The sequence below is a fragment of the Microcebus murinus genome, chromosome 3, assembly GCF_040939455.1.
Source record: "Microcebus murinus isolate Inina chromosome 3, M.murinus_Inina_mat1.0, whole genome shotgun sequence".
NCBI lineage: Eukaryota > Metazoa > Chordata > Mammalia > Primates > Cheirogaleidae > Microcebus > Microcebus murinus.
Window position 1 is genome coordinate 76,625,259 of NC_134106.1, and position 24,002 is coordinate 76,649,260.

At 41.6% G+C, this 24,002-nt stretch overlaps 1 protein-coding gene across 8 annotated transcripts; it reads right to left on the minus strand.

Moving 5' to 3' along the window:
- LMAN2L (lectin, mannose binding 2 like) lies at nucleotides 1-24,002 on the minus strand. 8 transcript variants are annotated; one of them, XM_020286256.2, is made up of 10 exons: nucleotides 23,792-24,002; nucleotides 22,463-22,581; nucleotides 21,923-22,003; nucleotides 19,481-19,598; nucleotides 18,601-18,683; nucleotides 5,169-5,201; nucleotides 3,908-4,069; nucleotides 3,703-3,817; nucleotides 1,962-2,081; nucleotides 1-1,449 (listed from the first exon to the last, which is right to left on the minus strand). In XM_020286256.2, the coding sequence occupies exons 4-10, from the start codon at nucleotides 19,488-19,490 to the stop codon at nucleotides 1,307-1,309; spliced, it is 666 nt and encodes a 221-aa protein (XP_020141845.1). In that variant the 5' UTR covers nucleotides 19,491-19,598; nucleotides 21,923-22,003; nucleotides 22,463-22,581; nucleotides 23,792-24,002; the 3' UTR covers nucleotides 1-1,306. The 8 variants fall into 8 exon arrangements, with proteins under 8 accessions (XP_020141845.1, XP_012642385.1, XP_012642386.1 ...); XM_012786931.3 differs by lacking the exon at nucleotides 21,923-22,003; XM_012786932.3 differs by lacking the exons at nucleotides 5,169-5,201; nucleotides 21,923-22,003.

Genomic DNA, 24,002 nt, shown 5'->3' on the forward strand with positions numbered 1-24,002 from the left:
TCATGTTTGGTTCCATCAGCCATTTTAAGAATTTCCTTTAGGCCACAGAGGTCCATAGGAGAGCACAGAGTTCTAGGCCCTCCTGGAGACTCTGGCCTGTAACCAATTTAATCACAGGGCAGACAGGTGAGCAGCATATAACCCCTTGTCAGATAAGGCAGTGGAATAAGGGTTGACACATAGAAGACAGCATTCAGGCTGTTCAAAGACAACAAACTCTTCTAGGCACAGATGATAAGAGTCTAATGCTCCCAGACTTGGAACATGAAAACAGCAACTATTTCTTACTCATTAAGAAAAAGATGCCAAATGTCCTCTTTGGGCAGTATTCAAGCTCAAGATATAAGAAGAAAGCTTCCTTATACTTTCAACATTCAAAATGGGATTCCAAAAATCATAAAACATGCAGCTAAGCAGGCTGTATTGAGTCCAGAAACATTTCCATCTGGTCAGACCACATGATAAATGTTGCTTTCAGTATCTAACCTGGAACTGGCCAGTTTCACAGTTAATCCCATAGCATCCATGATGTCTTCCAAGCTTCTCTAGACTTGCACACAAACTTTCAGCCAAACTTGATGGAAGGCCTGAAACGATTTGATTAGGCAGGCCACAGACACACTAACAGACCTAAGACCCAGCCTAGAGAATGAAAGCTGGAGTAGTGAGCCAAAGTAGAAAGCCCTCTCCCTAGGGCCACCAAATGAAGGCCAGTGAAACTATTTGTTGTGCAATCCCAGGCCCCAACAGAAAGGCATCCAAATGTCTTCTCCAGCTCAGGTTGCACACAAGACAATGAATGGAGAGAATAAAGTGAGACAGGGAAGAAGTTTTCATCCTGATTTCCAAAGAAAGCCCCTCAGGGTAAAAAGCAAAAACCAGTGAATGGATGGCTGCAAGGTATGAGGCATTATCTGTTTTCTATTCTTTGTGGATTTAAAAATGAAGCAGAAGGGTCCTCTGAGTCCAAGAACAAGGCAGCCTGGGCCATGATATTCTGCTCTGTGATTTTGGTATCACAAGTGTATAAATTCTCTCCATGCTTTTTTGCTCCCACGTGGAAAGACAGCAGGGAAAGGCACGACACAGTAGCATAGCCCTGGGGTAGGTAGCTTCCCAGACCAGAGTTAGATGTCCCCATGGATGAGCACGTGACTTCAGGGACCCTGCATTCAAAGCTCCAGTGACAGTCTATGACCAGCTACTGGAGACTAGAGAAGACCCATCAGGCTGTGTGCTCAGGCCAGCACCTGTTTCTTCCACATCTCATGGGTGACAGTCTCGCAGGTGGTGGCAGCATGAGAGCTCAGTAGAAGCGCTTTCGGCTCTGTTCCTGCCATTTGTTGTAAAGTATGATACCAATGACAATGGCGAATACAGAAAACACCAGAGAGAAAAAGACGATGAGAAAGAGGGCCAGGCCACTCAGGGGCGGCAGTGGAGCTGTCACTGAGGAAGCAAGAGAGAAGCAAGTCAGAAACGGAACCCACCCAGTAGGGGAGGACCAACTTACAGACTGTCCAGCCCTCAATTTCTTTTTTGAGACAGAGTCTTGCTTTGTTGCCCAGGCTAGAGTGAGTGCCGTGGTGTCAGCCTAGCTCACAGCAACCTCAAACTCCTGGGCTCAAGCAATCCTACTGCTTCAGCCTCCCAAGTAGCTAGGACTACAGGCATGCGCCACCATGCCCGGCTAACAGCCCTCAGTTTCTGACACCTGTTCCTGAGGAACCAGCTTACACTTCCCTTTTCTAATTTAAAAATGAAGCAGCCTTCCTGCTGCTCATCTGTAAAGTGAAGACAAGTAAAAGGTGGGTGCAAGTGCTCTATATTCTTCAGAGAAAGAACATAGAACAGGACTGCTCTGCATGCTCTGCCCTGCATGCAAGTCACCTCAGACCCCATGCAGCACTGCAACCTCCTCCCCAGCCATGCAACCACTTCCCAGGATCCCCTGTGCTTACTCTCAGGCAACTTCATGTTGTCCACCGAGGGTAAGAACACATCTCGATGCAGCTTCTCCTCTTCTGGGGTTCTTTCTACTGTCAGCTCAAACAACTTTAGGGAAATGACATCATGATTATCTAGCAAAAAGAGGAACAAGGATTACTTGAGCCACTTCAAATAAAGGTACATATTTTGGAGTCAGTATCTTAGTTCAAGCCCTGATCCACAGCTAACTAGAAGTGGCCTTGAAAAAATAATTGAAATCTCTCCATTTTCTCAACTAAAAGTATAGAGATTGCCTGAGCCCAGGAGTTCACAACCAGCCTGGGCAACACAGTAAGACCTCATCTCTAAATACTGCAAAACGGCAGAATGAAACTTTTGTCAGATGAAGGAAACATTCTATATCTTGATTATGATGGTGGCTACACAGGTGTAAATGTCCGTCAAAAACTCTTAACTGGCTAGCCATGGTGGCTCATGCCTGTAATTCAGCACTTTGGGAAGCTAAGGTGGGAGGATCACCTGACAACAGGAGTTCAAGATTAGCCTGGACAACATAGTGAGACACTGCCTCTAGAAGCCCAGGAGTATGAGGTTGCAGTGAGCTATGATCATACTACTGTACTCAAGCCTGGGCAGCAGAGCAAGACCCTGTCTTTTAAGAAAAACAAAACAAAAGAACTCTTCAAACTGTATTCTGTTGTATAAAAAGTATAACACAATAGAGTTGATTTTTTTAAAATTTAGCTGCTAGGGTTTAAAAATTCAGATTTCTAGCTTCTCTTAAAAAACTGGACGATTTGGCTTCATGGAGCCCATATTTCCTTTTGGCAACAATGGCTAGAGCTGAGTAACTGCTACCTATTAGGATAGATAGCTGCCTGTCCATTTTGCCACAAGAAAATTCTGTTTCAAACTAACTTTATCCATAATAAATTAATCAAAAGAACCAAAAGTTTAGTTCCTTATCTTTTCCCAAAAGACATTATGATTGGAGCTAAAGTCCATGGAGAGAATAATGCAAAAAGCTATGAATCAGGCGTGAGTAGAAAGAGATGCCAGAGGATTAAAAAATAAAAAAAAATAAAAGTGATAAAGGAAAAAAATAAAAGAGATACCAGAGGAGACAGAAAAGTAAAAGAACTAGGTACTGTTAATGGCATGTAAGTCAAGAAAGCAAGAGTTTCAGAGCAATCAGTTAAATGAGCTGAAGAGAGGACAAACAGTGAGGACGAGAACAGAGCACTGTATATGGCAAGAAAACAGAAGTAACTTTCATGAGAATAGTGTTAATAGCAAGGTAGAGACACAGGTCTAAGTGCAGCATGGTAAGGAGGTGGATGGTTAGGAACAAAAGCACCTGTACATATGACACATTCAAAAGTCTGGGAAAAAGGAGAGTCTGGGGGTCAGTTACAAGAGGGACAGCAGAGTCAAGGAAAAGCTTTGCCAAGAGAGGGGAACTGGACATATTAGCAGGTGGAAGGAGAGGAGTCTAATAACAGAAAAGGGCTTGCAACAAAGGCTGGAAGAGCTGGCTTGATGAAGGGGCAAACACTGCTTTCTGTTAGCACCAACAGCTCCTAGAGACAAGTGTACTAGGAAAGCCCAGGCCTGGGTTTCTTAAGAGGTTCGGATGTAAGAATGCATCTCTTCCCTGAGCTCTGCTCTCCCCTCTGAGAGGCTTGCCAAGGCCTGGATATTGAGACGAGGCCTCAGTCAGGGAAAAACAAAGTGTGCACGTGGTGGCAGTACCCGAGAGATCCCCAGTGATGGAGGAGGTGCCGAAGTAGTAGCCACGGGGCAGACGGACCCCAGGCACCTCAATGCAGTCCCTCCACTCATGCTTGCCATCAATGTCCATCATAATCTAGAATAAAAAGAAGGGGTAAATCAGGTCAGGCAACGGGAACAGGAGCGGGACAGCCCATACTACTATCTGGTCCAGGACAGGACTCACCGTTAAATGCCTCTTGACATAGCGAATCACAAGGAAGGTGTCGTAATGGAGATTGCGGACAATGGCTGTACAGCCCCCCAACTCTGTAGGCCGTCCATCCCGCTCGTGATCATAGCTGAGGGAGCCGTTGTTCACCATGGCTGAGACGTAGGGGAATACTCGCTGAGAAGCAGGGAGGGAAAAGCAGAGACAATAAGGAAGAGCTCTTAGGAACACCTGTGCAAACAGCAAGAGGAATTTTACACATACAAGCTGAGCCCCTTACAGCAGATCGGCAACCACTCTGCCTCATCACTGGCAGCCCATGAGAACCCACATTCAGATGGTCACTCAGGGGATCTTGGCCCAGGGAGTGACTGAACTCCATACGTGCCTTCGGTAATTCTCCTTGCTCCCAATCTGGGATGGGCCCACAATGGCCCCAGTAAGATGCTGGAGTCTGACTTGAATCCTCCCAGAAATCACCTTTTGGCACTTATACACTGCCCAGTACTAGGTGTTTGCTTTTTATGTATATATATTATACCTGTCTCCCCATTTGCCAGGTAAGGTTCTTGAAGAAAAAAATCATTTATTACACATCTTTGCACGTCTCCATTTAGCCCTATCTCTTCCTCTCCAGGGTGAGTGTTTTGTACACAGCAGGTATTCTGAAAATACCTGTTTGAGCAGGGCAATCTTTCCATTCACAATAGTTCCTTTCAAATTCTAAAACCCTATAAGCATATGATGCTACATGGATTAGGATTTAGAGAGAATACTGAGCAGGGCTGCTGGACGTGCTTCTCTAGTCAGTGACTGTTCTTAGCCAAAACACTTTCCAGCCCACTTAAACCTCCTCCACACATAACTTCTCCCAAAAATACTAATAAGAGGGCATGGTTCTATCCCCACAGAGAGAAAACTGAAAGATTTCCCATAACTCACTCATTTTCCCATCTACTTCAGAGGCTCCCTGTCTCCAATAGAGTTGTAGGAGCAAATTCTTCCTTAGAAATGAGGAACTAACCATTCCAGAATGAGCCCAGTGCCAAGGCAGTGCAGAGAGGCAGGGTGATGAAAGGAGAAGGTAACATGAGGCATGCCACTCCTTTGGTGAGCTCCCCACTGTCCTAGGCAGTCAACATGCAAGGTGGAAATGCAGTCAAGACCAGAGACTAGGGAAACCTGAGACAGCAACCACATGGACTTGAAACAGCAACAAATGTTGGATGGACACATGGAAATAAGGGATGGCCATGGTAGGTCAAGAACTGAATACCTGAACTCCTGGAGAATATCGCCTCTTCTGGGCCTGAGAGGGTCCAGCAGGTTATTATAAAAATAAGAGAGGGCATAGAAGACAGGAGACCAAGTCAGAAAGAAGAGCTACGACCCAGCTGTGATAGATGAACAAACCAACCTAAATCCCCAAAAAGAATGTCAAGGTCCATTAACGGCATTCAGCAAGCCCTTGAACCCCTCAAAATTATTTGCAGAACCATATACACAGGTACTTGTAAATTTTTCTGAGGGGGGGGGTCTATTACTGTTATCATATTCTCAAAGGGGTCCCCTAGGAAAAATGTTCTAATCCATGGAGGGTCCTGAAGCTTTCTGAAGGAGCTTTATAAAACACACAGTGTTACACTGTCCTGGCAGCCCCACTTATGACTCTGGAAGTCAGAAGCTTAGGCCACAGGTTTGTACCCAGACTACTGTATTTCTATAGCAAAGGGAGAGACAGGAGAGACAAATATGGCTAAATTCTTCCAAATTCAAGATGTCTTTTACTATACTCAGGATCTCAAGATATAGCTCTTGCCCAGAAGACAAAATCTACCACTTGAGAGACTATAAAATTAATCCAAAGGCATCATTTACCCTCTTAATTGAGCCTTATGGGCATATATTTTCAAATAATTATTGTCATCCTACCCTATGGCACATGGGCAAGGAAGAAGTTCCGTGGAAGCATTGCAGCATGACAGACTTAAAAAATCTTCAGGCTTAAAGGTAATAGCTTTGCTCCAGAAAACAGATTCTACACAAGCTCAGCTCAGCCCTGCCCTATGAGAAGGGTAGGCAACACTGCAGAGCTCAAAGCACTCATTCTTATAATACTCAGTGAGCACCTATTACAATCCAGGCACTGTTCCAGATGCTAAGGGTCCCATGGGCAACAAGACAGGTATCTGCTCTCATGGAGCTGACATTAGAGTGTAAGATAAAAACAATAGACAAGTAAATAAAATTATTTGATAGTGATAAATGCTATGATGAAAATAAAATAGGTAATACAACAGAGACTGATGAGGGAACCTCTCTCTGGGGAGGCACATCTGAGCTGAGACCCAAGGAATTAGAGGGATTCTGCCAAAAGATCTGAGGGCATAAGAAGCACAAGGTTGGCATATTCAAGGAACTAGAAGACAGATTTGTCTGAAACACAGCTACTGAGGAAGAGGCTGATATAAGACAAAGCAACAGCCACAGCACACAGAGCCTCATGAGCCATAGTAAGGAGTCCTGGGGTGGGCCTCAGAGCAGCTCCCCAGTCATTCTTCTCTGATGCCACCGGCAGAATTTGCACAGCACACAGTAAGATAGGAAATCAATCAGTGGATGATCAAATTGCCACAAAATTACTCTTCTACAACTATTCTATTACTTAGAACAAGGAATTGTGAGCATGTTAACAAACATTGAGAGAATGCTCATAATTTCAGAGATAATTAAAGAAAAGAAGGTCTTAAAAATGCCCTGGGGGGCTCTGATGACTCCAAGGCTTGCTTCATTTATCACTTCCAATAACCCTGATGGAAGTTTAGGAGCAACTTTAAAGAGTGTGTCTAGGACAGCAATCCTTAGGCTGATGGTGCCTCACTTTTTCCAAGGCTGGTGTGGTCTCAGGATCAGCTGGGGAAGCTTTTCAACTGCACATATCTATGGGTCCCTCAGTCAAAGAATCTCATTCAGTAGGTCTAAATGGGGGCACAGAATTATGTGTTTTTCAAAAGCACCACAAAAGACTGGAACGTGCATCCAAAGGTAAGAAGCACTGCACTAGACACATAGCCCCACGGCTTTGCAGCTGGAATCTGTTTATTTAATCAACGCATGACTTGGCCTTCAACTTTTAAGCTCACATCAGTAGTAACTCTTTAAATGCCATCTTATTTTCTATTCTTAGTCAGGAGTTATTAAAATGTTTCTTGGATAGCCACTGATTTCACACAGCAATACATTTTTCCCCCCTGGAAAGCAGCAGCCTATAGCTGGAATCAAAGGTTGAAGAATCACACTGATTCAGGCAAGGCGGGTAGTTTCATTCCTAATTTAAGAGTCACCAGAAAGGAGGAACTACCACCTACTGTCCTAATGATTATTGTTTGTAGGGTGGAGAAATGTTTTCAACTTTTTGCACTACATGTCCACTTTATTTTTTTTTTATTTTTATTTTTTTTTTTGTTGCAAAGTTAAGGTATTAAACATGTCCACTTTAAAAAACAAATTATTTTAAAAAGATCCTCTACTCGAGCGGGCAGTAGGGGTATGGGCAATATACCTAACCTTAACATTTATACCCCCATAATATGCTGAAATAAAAAAAATTAAAAAAATTAAAAAAATAAAAAGATCCTCTACATGATAATTGTACTTTCAGCATATCTTGACTGAAAATATACCCATGAGCTTGTGGATTTATAGATTCTATGCCAAAATTCCACATGGCCTCTGTAATCAGGGAGACGTGGGTTTCATCTGCAGTTATGTCACTCATAGTTGTATAACCTTGGGTAGGTTACATCACCTCTTTGAGATTCTATTTCCTCACTGTAAACAGGGAAAATAACACACAGCTCAAAGAGTTAATTATGAAGATGAAATGAAATATGTAAAACATTTAGTGCAGTGTCTGGCATTTGGGAGGGAGTCAATAAATGGTCAATGACTAAATTAATCAATTTCTAGATACAGACATGTTCACATGTACTCATATAAACACAGAGCCAAACATATATCTCTTAGAGCAGTAATTCCCAGACCACTGGCTGTCAGGGACCAGTAAAATTTTCAAAAGCATTTTAGGGATAATAAATTTGGTTTCATTTTATTGCCCACTACATACATTTAAATACAATAATGACAGGCCGGGTGTGGTGGCTCATGCCTGTAATTCTAGCACTCTGGGAGGCTGAGGTGGGCGGATTGCTCCAGGTCAGGAGTTCAAAACCAGCCTGAGCAAGAGCAAGACCCCGTCTCTACTAAAAATAGAAAGAAATTAATTGACCAACTAAATATATACATACAAAAAATTAGCTGGGCATGGCAGCACATGCCTGTAGTCCCAGCTACTCAGGAGGCTGAGGCAGTAGGATCGCTTGAGCCCAGGAGATTGAGGTTGCTGTGAGCTAGGCTGATGCCACAGCACTCACTCTAGCCTGGGCAACAAAGTGAGACTCTGTTTCTAAAAAAAAAAAAAAAATACAATAATGACAAAGCAAACAATAATGACAAATGTCTAAAAAGGACATTTTAACACCAAAAAATGAGAATTATGTATGTAATTTCATAATAAAGCAACTGAATACATCTAACACTTATGAAAAATCACTTCACTGTTCTGATTCTTGGACCAGTGAAAACCTTGTTACCAACCAATACAAGTTTATAAACTAGAATCTGGGAACAGTGTTTTCCAACCCAAACCATTCTATAATCTAGTAAACTGACCATTTGTTTACTGGAACCAGTAAAGTGTGAAGAAAAGAAGGGTAGGAGAGGAGAAGAAGAAAGAATGGAGCCACAACAGCTACTGCTGAGATGTTTTGCTACTGCAAAATGTCCCTTAGGAGTCCATTGAATGGTGTGAGTAACAGCTAGCATTTACTGAGAGATTACTCTGTGCCAGGCACCATACTCAGTAATGGACACATATGTATTCATTTAATTCTGAAACCCTATCAGGTAGTATTAGTACCCTATTTCACAGGTAAGAAAACTAATCTAAAATAACACAGGTATTAATCAGTGAAATTAGATTTGGAACCAAGCAGTCTGGCTCCAAAGCCCTGACTCAATTACTAAACTACATTGCTCTCAATATCTATCAATATGGAAAAATGTTTCATATGTATTTATAAGGTATCTAAACAACATGTACCTTGAAACACAAAGAAATACTGCAGAATAGTTCCAGATTAAGGGAGAGAAGAGACATAATTGAATCCAACAAAGGATCTGGGATTTTCTCTCCTTATAAAAGACATATTGGGACAACTGGCAAAATATGAATAAGGACTATAGATAACAGTATTATTATCAATGGTAAGTTCTTTACTTTTATCAAAGTGCTGTGGCTACGTAAGGGAACTTATTTTCAGAAAAAGCACACTTTGTTAAGTATTTAAGATTAAGGGGGCATCATGAAGGCAATTCATTCTTAGCTAGTTGAGAAAAAAACAGACACATGTATGAGCACATACATAGACACATACACACATAAGTAAACACAGATATACACACATACAAGTAAAATAAAAGGACAACACAAATGTAAAACATTAACATTGTGGGGAATCTGGGTGAAGAATATCTCAGAATTCTTTGTCATATTCTTATAACTTATCTATAATTCTAAAACTATTATCAAAATTTTAAAAAGATTAATCTGAATCTAGTAGTCACCATACTCTCAATTTTTCTACATCTGAAAATTTTAAAATTACAAAAAGCTTTTAGGCTGGGTGCGGTGGCTCACACCTGTAATCCTAGCACTCTGGGAGGCTGAAGCGGGCAGATTGCTCCAGGTCAGGAGTTCGAAACCAGCCTGAGCAAGAGTGAGACCCTGTCTCTACTATAAATAGAAAGAAATTAATTGGCCAACTAATATATATAGAAAAAATTAGTTGGGCATGGTGGCTCATGCCTGTAGTCCCCAGCTACTCGGGAAGCTGAGGCAGCAGGATCGCTTGAGCCCAGGAGTTTGAGGTTGCTGTGAGCTAGGCCGATGCCATGGCACTCTAGCCCAGGCAACAAAGCGAGACTCTGTCTCAAAAAAAAAAAAAAAAACTCACACTTTTAAAAAACAGTATGTAAAATATGATATGATATTTTGTTTACAAAAAAGGTATACAGTTTTGTCAGGCTTTTCTGCTTTTTATATCATTAGCTTTTACATTAAAAAAATGCCTTCTACTAGATGCTATTCAATGTGAAGCATCTCTCACCACACCTCCCCTTCACCTTCCCTTGGATCACTGGTGGAATACGCTCACTGCCACTTCCACAGATTTGTCCCTTTTCAGATTTGCATAACTTTATAAGCTGCTGGTCCTACAGTAATCTTCATCTAACCCTTTATGCAGAAATCTGAATAAAGAGGACACAGGTTAACTCAGCAATCCACATCCTATTTAGAGTGGATAACAAAATCAGTGAGATTCTTACCATGTCACTGGACAACCTGAGAAGGCCTTCATTCCATAAGCCCCCAGGCTACCACTAACCTATGCTAGTGACTCTGTCCCCAGGTCTCACAGCTCCTCAACTGGAGGACGTGGAAAAATGGCACTTCCAGGCCCAAAAGACCTTCATATACTTGAACATCATCACAATCTCTTAAGAAACTCATGGAATGATTTTAAACTCATTTATCTTAGTTTGTGACCCCACTAGAACAAACCCAAATCAATCTGAAGACTTCAATAAAGAGTACTCCAAAATCAGGAGACTTTGAATTTGAGGTGTGCCTCAAACATTAATGTTCATAACCCACCCACCCAGATTATAGATATATTTAATATCTAAATATTATATATATTTAGGATATAGTCTAATACATAAATCTTAATTTCACTGCTGTTCATTATTTTAATAGTATGTGAATACTTCTTGTTAATGAAAAGAGCTATCAATTCTATAGAACAGGGGAACTTTACAGTTCTACTTTGGGGAGTCCACAAACCTAAAATTATACATGAGCATCTATGTGTATGTGCATCTTTCTGTGGGGCCAACATTCATCAGATTCTTAAGAGTCAAAACCCAAAGAAAGGTAAAGAACTAACCCAGAGCCAAGTGTCTTCTGGAGCACGGGCTCTTGCTTTCTTCTTCCTCTCTCCCTCTTTCACTGTCTCAGAAAAGAAACATTATTTTCTCCTTGCTGTCAGCAAATATCAGCATACATACATTTCCATACTTCCCTCAAAAATCAGTTCTCCCCAGTCAAGCTCATCCTCAATGCCAAATCACATCTAAAGAGCATGCAAATCCTCCCTAGGCCTAGATTCCAAAAAAGTCTCTCTTGGAAAATACTGTTCCATGGCCGGGCGCGGTGGCTCATGCCTGTAATACTAGCACTCTGGGAGGCCGAGGCGGGCGGATTGCTCGAGATCAGGAGTTCAAAACCAGCCTGAGAAAGAGCAATACCCCATCTCTACTATAAATAGAAAGAAATTAATTGGCCAACTAATATATATATAGAAAAAATTAGCCTGGTATGGTGGCACATGCCTGTAGTCCCAGCTACTCCGGATTGCTTGAGCCCAGGAGTTTGAGGTTGCTGTGAGCTAGGCTGATGCCACGGCATTCACTCTAGCCTGGGCAACAAAGCAAGACTCTGTCTCAAAAAAAGAAAAGAAAAAGAAAACACTGTTCCACCTAGGACTTAAAAAAAAACCCTAACTGAGAACTTAAGAACTCATGGAGTTCCTTTAATAATGTAAAGATGCTCCTACGAATAGTAAAGAGGCCATATTGAGATCAGTGTTTTCATCAAGATAAAAACTTGAGGGAATGTGTTTTTAAACTGAATGCCACATAATCCATCTAGAACGTGTAAAAAAATTAGCAAAGAATAAAAATTAAAAAATTTTTAAATTAAATAAACCTGGATGGCACTGTATTATCAATTTCCTTCCAGTTTAAAGGAAGAAAAACAATTATCACAGAAAAAAAAATATATATATATACACACACATATATATGGGGACCCTGGGGCAGTGGCGTGTACCCATAGTCCCAGCTACTTGGGAGGCTGAGGTGGGAGGACTACTTGAGCCCAGGAGTTTGAGCCTAGCCTAGGCAACACAGCAAGACGCCAGCTCTAAAAATATAAGTTAATTAATTAAAATATGAGGAGTGCCTCAAACAAAACTTCCAAGTTGGCTTGATCTAAGAAGACCAGAGAGCTCTTTTCTCTACTCTCTAACTATTTCTGCCTCCCCAGAGTGAGGCCTACATGTCTCACAGAGAAGAATGAAGGCTAAACTTGCCAAGTATTGCATGTCAACACTCGCATTCCAAGAAGGCCTCTTGTCATTATAGTCAAGACATTTACACTCCAAGATTGCTGCTGAGTTCCCTGCAACTTTTCACCAACATCTGGGTTCAAATGCAAAACTGATGATCATAAGCTGATGACTTCATAGTGCCAAGAAAAGATGACCAGGTCATCTTAATTAACATTTAAAAAATAACAGCAATACTAAGATATAATTCAAATACCACAAAACTTACCTGAAGCATATAATCCAACAGCTTTTAGTATATTCAGAGTTACGATTATGATTACCACAATCAATTTTAGAACATTTTCATAACCCCCAAAAAATACCCCATGCCCACTAGTAGTCACTCTCCCCATCTCCACACAATGCCTCAGCCCTAGACAACCACTAATCTACTGTCTTTATAGATTTGCCTACTCTGGACATTTCATATGCATGGGATCATACCATTTGTAGCTCTTTTGTGACTCACTTCTTTCACTTAGCAAGTTTTCAATGGTCATCCCTGTTGGAACATACATCAATACTTCCTTTCTTTTATTGTTCAGGTTCCATTGTGTAAATATACCACATTTTGTTTACCCATTTATCAATTGATGGACATTTGGGTTATATCCATTTTTTGCCTATCATGAATAATGCTTCTATGAACATCCATATAACACTTTTTGTGTAGATATGTGGTTTATGCCGATACATGTTTTCATTTCTCTTGGGTATATACCTACGAGTGGAATTGTTAGATCATATAAACTGTTTAACCATTTCAAGAAATGTCAAACTGATTTCCACAGCCACTGCACATTTTACATTCTCACCAGCAGAGTATGAGGGTTCCAATTACTCTACATCCTTACCAAAACTTATCTTTTTTATTTTAGCCATCCTAGTGGGTGTGCAGTGGTATCTCATTGTGGTTTTGATTTACATTTCCCTTATGGCTAACAATGGTGAGTATCTTTTCTTTTTTTTGTTTGTTTGTTTGTTTTGAGACAGAGTCTCACTTTGTTGCCCAGGCTAGAGTGAGTGCCGTGGCGTCAGCCTAGCTCACAGCAACCTCAAACTCCTGGGCTCAAGCGATCCTTCTGCCTCAGCCTCCCAAGTAGCTGGGACTACAGGCATGCGCCACCATGCCCGGCTAATTTTTTCTATATATATTAGTTGGCCAATTAATTTCTTTTTATTTATAGTAGAGATGGGGTATCGCTCTTGCTCAGGCTGGTTTTGAACTTCTGACCTGGAGCAATCCACCTGCCTCGGCCTTCCAGAGTGTTAGGATTACAGGCGTGAGCCACCGCGCCCAGCCTAATGTTGAACATCTTTTCATATTTTTTATCATTTGTGTATCTTCTTTGAGGAAATATCTCTTCATATCCTTTGCCCAATTTCAATTGGGTTGTCTTATTGAGTTGTAATAGTTCTTCATATATTCTAAAAACAAGTCCCTAATTAGATATGTTTGTATTACATTTTCCCCCATTTTATGTGCTGTCTTTTCATTTTCTTGATGTCTTATGAAGCATGCAAGTTTTTAATTTTATGAAGTTCAATTTATCTTATATATATATATATATATTTTTTTTTTAAAGGGATGGAGGGTTGTGAGAAGGGCGTTCAGTTGCCTTGTTTTTGTTTTTTGTTGTTGTTGTTCAGACAGAGTCACATTCTACCACCCTGGGTAGAATGCAGTGGCGTCACTGTAGCTGACCTAACCTCCAAGTCCTGGGCCCAAGTGATCCTTTCCTTCTGCCTTAGTCTCCTGGGTTGCTGGGAATACAGGCAGGCACTGCAATGCCGGCTGGGTCTTTTTTCTTTCTTTTTGGTAGAGACGGGTCTCACTCTTGTTCAGGCTAGTCTCAAACTCCTGAGCTCAAGCAATCCTTCCACCTCAGTCTCCCAGAGTACTAGGATTACAGGAACCAGCCACTGCACCTGGCCCAATTTATCCAATTGTCTTTTGTTGTTTTTGCTTTTGGTGTCATATCTAAGAAACAACTGCCTAATACAAGGTCATGAAGAATTAACCCTATGTTTTCTTCTAAGAGTTTTATAGTTTTAATTTTTACATTTAGGACATTTAGGTCATTGATCTACTTTAAGTTAAATTTTGTGTATGGTGTGAAATAGGAAATAACTTCTTTATTTTACATGTGGATAACCAGTTGTCCTGGAACTATTTGTTGAAAAGATGGTTCTTACCCCATCAAATTGTTTTGGCACCCCTGTAACAAATCAATTGATTAAATGTGAGGGTTTATTTCTAGATTTTCAGTTCTATTCCATTGACCTATGTCTGTCCTTATGCCAGGAGCACACTGTCTTTATTACTGTAGATTTGCAGTAAGTTTTGAAATCAGAAAGAGTAAGTTCTCCAATTTCACTCTTTTTCAAGATTATTTTGGTTATTCTGGGTCCCTTGAATTTCCATATGAATTTTAGGTTCAGCTTGTCAATTTCTGTAAAGAAGCCAGCTGAGCTTTTGTGTTAAACTTGTAAATCAATGTGGGGAGTACTGCCATCTTAACGATAACAAGTCTTCCAATCCATGTCTTGGGATGTCTTTCCATTTACAAGGTCTTCTTTAATTTCTTCCAACAATGTTTTGTAGTTGTTGATTTTTTTTGTTAAATTTATTTCTAAGTATTTTATTCTTTTTGATGATAGTATAAATGGAATCATTTTATTATTTCAGATTGTTCATTGCAAGTATACAGAAATAAAATTGAAATTTATTATGTATATTGATCTTGTATCCTGTGACCTTGCTGCATCCATTTATTAGTTCTATTAATAATTGCTTTTTTGTGGATACTATAGAATTTTCTACATCCTTTTTTTTTGAGACAGAGTCTTACTGTATTGCCCTGAGTAGAATGCTGTGGCATCAGCCTAGCTCACAGCAACCTCAAACTCCTAGGCTCAAGAAATCCTCCTGCCTCAGCCTCCCAGAGTGCTAGGATTACAGGTGTGAGCCACCTTGCCCAGCCAGGATTTTCTATATCCTGTCATCTGCAGATGGAAATAGTTTTACTTCCTATGTTCCAATCTGGATGTCTTTTTTATTTTTGAGACAGAGTTTCACTCTGTTGCCCAGGCTAGAGTGCCATGGCATCAGGCTAGCTCACAGCAACCTCAAACTCCTGGGCTCAAGCAATCCTCCTGCCTCAGCCTCCCGAGTAGCTGGGACTAAAGGCATATGCCACCATGCCCGGCTAATTTTTTTTCTATATAGTTTTTAGTTGGCCAATTAATTTGTTTCTATTTATAGTAGAGATGGGGTCTCGCTCTTGCTCAGGCTGGTTTCGAACTCCTGACCTCGAGCAATCTGCCCGCCTCGGCCTCCCAGAGTGCTAGGATTACAGGCATGAGCCACTGCACCGCCCTTCTTTTTGTTTTTTGAAACAGAGTCTCTGTTGCCCTGGGTAGAGTGCAGTGCAGTACCATCATCATAGCTCACTGCAACCTCAAACTCCTGGGCTCCAGCAATCCTCCTGCCTCAGCCTCTCAAGTAGCTGGGACTATAGGTGCATGCCATAACACCCAGGTAATTTTTCTGTTTTTAGTAAGGCAGGGTCTCACTCTTGCTCAAGCTGCTCTCAAACTCCTGAGCTCAAGCAGTCCTCCTGCCTTGGCCTCCCAGAGTGCTAGGATTACAGGCATGAGCCACCATGCCTAGACTAAATGTCTCCATTATCAAGAAAGAAGTCAGCTTGGCAGAAGAATGCGAAAGCTTCTAGAATCAGGTAGACCTATGCATCATCTTACATTGGCTTAAGTTCTCTAAGCCTCTGTTTACTCATTGACAAAACAGAGAAAATAATGCTGACAATATTTGCAAAGAACCTGGCACATAATAGACACCCAGTAAACAGGAACTGCTTTTATTTGTTTTTCAAATTTAGTTTTATAAGGAAACAAGGACCTGATGTTAATCCAGGGATTCTCAATCCTGGCTATATATGTGAATCACCTGGAGAGCTCTGAAAAAGTAAACTGCCTCTGTACCTCAGACAAACCAAATCAGAATCTCTGGGGTTGAGGCCTAGATGTCAACATTTTTAAAAGCTCTCTAGGTAACTGCAATGTGTAGTTGGAAGTGAGAACCACAATAACTAACCAGAAAAGAAGTCCCAATTTGTACCATCTGAAACTAAGTTTTTTTTTTTTTTTTTTTTTTTTTTTTTTGAGACAGAGTCTCACTTTGTTGCCCAGGCTAGAGTGAGTGCCATGGCGTCAGCCTAGCTCACAGCAACCTCAAACTCCTGGGCTTGAGTGATCCTTCTGCCTCAGCCTCCCAAGTAGCTGGGACTACAGGCATGCGCCACCATGCCCGGCTAATTTTTTATGTATATATCAGTTGGCCAATTAATTTCTTTCTATTTATAGTAGAGACGGGGTCTCGCTCTTGCTCAGGCTGGTTTTGAACTCCTGACCTTGAGCAATCCGCCCGCCTCGGCCTCCCAAGAGCTAGGATTACAGGCGTGAGCCACAGCGCCCGGCCTTGAAACTAAGTTTTTTGATTAACATCTACTAGCCCTACAAAACAAACCGATCAGGTCTACCCTCTCAAATCAGAACTACCACTATCTCATGGTGAAATGGAAGCTAAGAGAGTTTGAACAATTTGTTTCTAGGAGAAACAGAGAACCAGGTTTAAAATTCTCACTAAGTCCTAAAGCTAACATCTCTTACTCAGATGTATTTCTATCTACCAGTATTTCCTCAGCATGACTGGCAAATCTAGATGACCTTCTCTTCATTAAACTCTTCTAATGCACTCACCACCTTAGAATCAAGTCCAGACTCTTCAATAGGAACACAACTCTTCAAAACTTGGTCCTGCATGGTACATGATGAGGGTAAGTCAAATATATTATTCAGACTGCATTTGTGCTAGTTTAAATAGCCAAGCCAACAACCCAAGCAGACACTGCTCAGTGTCAGTGGTTAGCTAATGTGCTCAAGAGGGAACAGTGTTAATACTATAGGATGCAACATGGCAAGACTCTTGGCCTTGCTTTTCTTTCTAGCCTTATCTCTCTCTGATCCTCCTTTATTTCCTCATCATCATCCTCTCTCTCACCTTAGCAGCACCTTAAGATATGCTTTTCCCTCTGCATGGAACACTTATTACTTACCCTGCAGACCTCAATGTAAATGTCACCTCCTGGAAGAAGTCCTCCCCAGCCACGACTATCACCACTGCCCTACTCCAGGTTAGATGCTCCTGCTGTGTCCTCCCCTAGTGCCTCAGAGTTCCCCTGTCAGCATTTTCAATGCCACTGAGTGCAGGGACCATGTTGCTCATTAACTCCCAGGGTCTGGCACCTAGGAAATGCTAGAGGTATGTGGAATAAAGAGGAGCCCAGAAGGAACATGGAAAAGCCACTCTAACTGATGTACAACAAAAGGTTATTCTCCTGATTCAGGTCTCACATTTTACCTCCTACAAAGTGAGCTCTATGGGAAATGTTAACAACTGTTGAAACTTGGTGTTAACATATACAATGATCATTCTACTATTCTTCCAATGTTTAAGTTAGAAACTTCCTAATAAACCTTTGGGGGGAAAATTAAGTAACCTCTGCCTCCATTCCTAATCTTACCTTCCTTGCTAAATATTATTTAGCTATAGGATAACTAGCAACAACCTGTCATGATAATTTTCCTACCCTCTGATGGTAGGTGCCATAGGATAATGAATACAAACCTGTTACCAATATAAGAAAGTATTAAAGAAGACTTAAAAGTCAGCTAATAAAAAGTAAGAACATCTGCCAACTACCACATACTAGGTTCCAAGAAAATGCTGGGATTTCATCAATTTCCTCCATTTTTTTAAGAGACAGGATCTCACTATGTTGTCCAGGCTAAACTCAATCCTCCTGACTCAGCCTCCCAAGTAGCTTAGACTACAGGTGCATGTCACAGCACCCAGCTATAATTTTCTTACAATTATAGCCTTTCCTGTAAGTGAGGAGAACTGCTGTTCAGGTCTGAGAAGAGGAAGAAAAAAATGCAGTAAAGGGTGAGCAGCCTACAGAAGAAAGCACGGTGATGATCGATTAAAAGTCAGGGGAGCTGAGTTACATAAATTCAGCTTGCTCTGGTGCTGGTCTAGCAGCCAAAGCACCAAACAGTCAAGCATGCTCAATTCCAGTGGCTACCTAATGTGCGCCAGACAGAGTATTATTAACACAAAAGAAAAAGCCCCTGTTCACAACAGCTATTTCTATAGGACTGTGCAATCATAAACAGTACTCTCTAGAAAAAAATACTGAAGAGGACATTAACTTTTGAAGTTCAATAGATGAAGAACCCCTCGCTTCCTATCCCCTCTGTTCCCTCCTGTACAACATTCCTGAGGCAAAGAACTGTGATGTCAGTGCAGCTGACCTAAGCTCTGACACTTGCCATTACCTCTTGCTGCTTCTCCTCATTGGGGTAGGTGTCTATAAACACTCCCAGCCCCACAAATTTGTCCATGTTTCCAAAGACAGGCCCTAGAGAGAAAGAACAGATGATGAACAATGAAATAAAGCCAAGAGTTGATAAAGGAAATACATATCACTATGATGGAGAAAAAAGTGAAATTCAAATGACTCCCAGGCCACTCTTGAGATGAGGAAACATATGTACTAGTACCCAGCAAAGTGCATGATGGCCTGTAACAAGAGCCCAGTAAATATCTATAGTTATTTGTTGCTGAAGGCAAGGGAAAGAGAGAAGGCCACTGCAACCTTATTTAGCACTACGGTAGCTTCTTGATGCAAACTGGTTGCTAAGACACCCCTACAGAATTCTGCTTCACAAACACTTGGTGAAGACTATGCCCCCAAGAGAGAAATGAATTCCCAACTTCTACTTCCTGTTGCAAAAGAGATCAGGTCAAATCAGGTTGAGGTTGCCATCTATGTGGAGCAACGGTTCCTACACAACAAGGAAAAATAGATAACTCTTCTCTGACTCAGCAGTGCTGAGATCATTCATTGTACATGACCAGAAGAAATCATCAGTGTTCAAGAGAGCCAGTGCTTTCAACCAGCCAACAGGCCAGGTGGTTTCACAGGGAAACTCAGAAAGAATTAAGAAGCAAGGAATCACCCCAGAATGAGTCAAGTTCAGCTGCTTGTTAAGACTCAGACCCCATTCTAGAGACTAGACAGGCCAGTGTTCATCCACAGACATCAAGGGAGAGGGAAAACTGCTAGAGTTGTGGGGAAGAAAGTTTTTCAAAAAGAGGGCACATGAAAAGGCAGGCCTATCACATCCACGCAAGAGCAACCCAGGGTCTCAATACCTGGCTGCATCCGATCCTTTGTGTACCAGATTGCCAAGCCATCCCCATGCAGATTCTTCTTCCCTTGTCCATGGATTTTGAAGTGCACCTGCAACTCCCAGTCTCTAAGGAAACATGGCTAAAATGAGAAAAACATTGGAATCAATGAGGAGTATGAAATACAAAAGACCTTGTCAGCAATCTACAGACTTGAAAAAAACATAAATGCAGGCGACACTACACAATAAGGACTAAAACTAAAATCTAAGATTTGCTAAGTGTTCACATCATAAAATTAAATGGATTGAGCCATTCAACTGTTTAAAAGACTTAATATGAAAAGTGAATAAACCTCCCAATTATCTTCCAACATATCCCAGCAGGACAGTACTCCAATATTGGAAAAGACAAGAGTATGTCAAGCCAGACTCCTGTGATCCTACATCCACCCGGCAAAGTATCTCAGCCTATAGAATACAAATGGCTCAATTAATACTCATTTGCAACTTAGGATCACCCCTCAGATAGAAAGAGTCTAAAAAGCTTGGATTTAAAGAAAGGTCAAAGTCTCATTCATTATAACAGATTAAGAAAAGCCAAGTCATTATGCAAAGGTTTCTATGAATAATTGCAGATACTATAAACAGCGCTGATTAGCTAGACTGGGCCCTCTGCCAAGCTGAGGGGCAAGCCAAAATTCCCACAAGAAGGGCAGGTTACAGTCCCCCAAACCCTCATGCCCATGGCCAAGAAGCATCAGTGCACCAGAGGAGACCACCACCTCTACCACAGAACAGCATCTGGCAGGAAAACATTAAGGACATGGGTACTAATGAGACTCCTGTTTATCTTTTTTGAATTGTGTGTCAAACCCTTGTAAAAATGGAGGAAAGTGGATGGTTAGGTGCTCTAAGTAGCTGAGCAGTTTCAAGAAGAAATTAGAGTGGGTATTTAGGTTTAGAAAGGTTTCTGGTTAAAAGTCCACTGTGAAGAAAGAAGGGAAGTAGGAGCAGATAGACCAGTTAAGTTCAGCCAAAGGCTCTCCAAATAGATTGTTCTGGCTCTTGAGCAACATATTGCTAGATCATTTTCAGTTTTCACTTTTAATTTCTGGGATATTTTCCAAAAGTGTTAGTATTATGAGTACATAGTCAAAATGAAAGAAGATTGGGTACTTCTGCATTCACCAAGCAGCTCTGAAATCTCCAATTGCTTTCCCTACTGTGATAAATCCAGTTCCTGTCTTGTTACTTTTCTCTCTCACATCCCGATAATCGGGAGGTTTATTCACTTTTATCTCACTCTGTTGTTTCATTTAGATTTCAAGACAAGAGTGAAATTTAGTGGCAGAAAGCTGCCCTATGGCCAGTAGGCAGGTATCATGTCCCTGGGAAGAGGACAGGGCCAGAGAAGCTCACACTAAGCCAAGAGGTGTCTGCCACTGATTCTTGGCCTCTTGTAGCAAGCACTATGCTAGACAGTTTTACTTAAGGCTATGCTGAACAGTGGTTCTGAAACTTTGCTGCACATTAGATTCACCTAGGGAGCTTCTTAAAATCCCTACACCCTTTTTCAACTAAATCAGAATCCCTGGGGTGGGACTCAGGCATCTACTCCAATGGATAGCCACATTTGAGAACCACTGATCAAAGAAATGCATCTTATTCAAATAACTCAGAAACAAGTCCATGGCTCATTCTGATAGCCAGATAACAGAGAATACAGGTATCAGAGAATCTGAAAAAGGGGAAAACCAGATGCTAGACTAGAATTGCTGCTAAAAGAGTTACACAGAGACAGAAAGCAAGACAGCAGCAAAGTATGAAGCCTTGAGCATAATCATTTAGTAACCTATAAAAGCCCCCCAAAATGAAAATTATAACAAGTGTAATAACATAACAACCCCTATTTCTGTTAACCATTTCAACTTTCCACAGCCTTTTCATGTCTATTGTCTCATTTTTTCTCACAACACCCCTAGTGGACAGGTAAAACAGGTATTATGAAGCTCATTTGACAAATGGAGAAACTAAAAACTAAGAGGTTAAATAACCTGCGTGGGGCTCACAGTGGGACAGTGACAAAGCTGGATCTAGAACCCAAGTCTTTCAGCTGCCCTTTAACGCTTCTATCTGAACAAAATGTTCTGCACTTTGTCCAAAAGCGAGCTCAGCACTACAATCTGGGTTAAGGGGCCAGCTTGTGCAGATAGCTCACGTAGAAACGTCTCTTACCCCTGTGCTCCTTTAGAATTCTCTGACACAGAAAATGAACTAGGAAAAGAAGTAGTTCTCTTTTCTGAGGTTCACTTATCAACAACTAATGAGAAATATCATGTAAAAGTAAGTTCTTAGCCTATGAGAGCCCAAAAGAAAGTATCAAAGGATGTCAAGATCATCCCCAAAAGTGGTCATAAAAGATTCAGAAAGAGCCCTGGAAACCGAAAAGAAAGCATCATCTTACACTTGTACAAAATCACAGTGCAGCCACACCAGGAATACTGCATTCACTTCTTGCCGCCATACCTCAAGGAAGACAATGTAGCTAGAAAAGGTCCAGAGAAGGACAAATAAAATGACCAACGGCTCAGAGTGGCTTTCGCATGAAAATAAAATTTTAAATTAGACTCTTAAAACTGAAATAATAATGGGAGGATACTGCAATGAAGTTTGGGATAAATTTCACAGTAGTCTCCTACTTTGTGAAGCAAAGTATTAAACAGAGCTATTAAACCTCAAGAAGTAGTACTGTTAGGTCAATCAGGAATTAAAGTCTTTTCAGAAAACAGATTCAAAATGAATTATTTCCTATAATTAGGGCAATGGAGAGCATTTCCCTAACTTATCTGATTTATTATGAAGGTCACCATAATCTTGGAAATAAAGATTGATATCCACAGAAGACAGAATACTGGGGACAGACACTAAAATTAAATAAATATGCCATTGCTGAACTTTTTAGGACTTTTCAGGTCACCAACACAGGAAGGAGAAAGATTCTTACCACCCGATTCCACAAGGCACCCTGTTTACTTTGCATATCCGGGGTAAGGCGGATATACTGGGTCATCACCATAGCATTGCCCATCAAATTCCACAGTGAGGAACCGCCTGTGCCCACACCTACAGGGAAGAAGCAGATCAGTTCATACTCTTCAACACCAACCAGTTCAGAAAGCACCACAGAGCCTCTGAAAGCTAGAGCCATCATCTTTTTTTCCCTTTCACATCACTCATCTTCTGTCACTCACACATCTTAAATCCTTACCATTTTTACAGCTTTCTTCACAAGACCTCCAAAACACATCAGAGCTATCACTTTATGCACTTTATGCACACCCCAGTAACCACAGCTCAGATCCATACCTCCCATTTTATATGTGAGTAAACTTTAATATCATGAAAGAAAAAAAACTTCCCCAGTTATAGCAAAAAGAGTTTGCCCCTCAGGCTTCTGGGGCCTAATCACATTCTTTCTTTAAACAGTCCTTCAAGTGTGAAGCTACTTCTTTCTCCCTGTCCCTTCAGACTATAAATTCCTAGCAAATGAAAATTGTGTGTCTGTATAACATATCGTGAGTATGTATAACCTAGCAAAGAGACCAGCACACAGGAGGCACTCCATGCATCTGCTAAGTGAATAAAAGATTATCCTTATTAGCAGTGTATTATAGCTCTTGCACTTTGCATTGTTTACTGTTCCCCTATCTATGCCTCAGTGGGAAAAAAGACCGCGTTAGTTAAGTCATTTACACTGATTTGTACTCTTTGTAGCTAACTGTATCGATTTTCGGGCCATAAGCTGTGTTTAGGGGTCTATGGACCTTAATAAAGCAAAACTAACCAACATCTTTCATTATCAATAGGGCTCCTAGACTGGAGAAGAGCAGATATTCTACCTAGCAACAGAATTTTATCTTTCTCACTCTGGCCAAGCTCTACCCCAGTTCTTCCTCTTGCTTTATCTCTAGTACATCCACAGGTCCGTCGGGAGACTGGACCATTGCTAGTGGCACTCAATCACTCCTCACCATTCTCAGTTCTCTCCCCTTTCCACACTTCTGTCCAAGTCCCAGCTACCCAGTTCATCGGAGCCTACCGCTAGTGCCACACAAGAGCCCAGCCTCTAGCTGCTGGGGGAGGGGAGCGAGGGAGAGCTCACCCCTGCCCTTCGGACCTGTGGCTTGCAAACGCAGAGGGAGTCCCGTGGGCCGTCACCTATCACCATCAGTTTCCTCGGGGCCACGAAACCTTTCGCCGCCCCAGTCTCTACCGAAAAGCTCAGGTCCCGAATCCCTTCCCCTGCACGACCACCTCGTCCCGGACGCCTCACCCTGGTAGGGCTTCGACAGCGAGTGCTCCCTTTTCAAGTACTCGAACGTTTGACCCGCCCCGACTTGCTGTGGCCCCTGCCCAGACCCCAACAAAAGAAGAAGGAGCAACATCCTGGACCAATCCCGAGCCGACAAACGTCGCCGCCACCGCTGCCACCACCCAGAGGGTCCCAGAACCGCCGCCATCTTTCCCACTCCTGTCCCTTCATC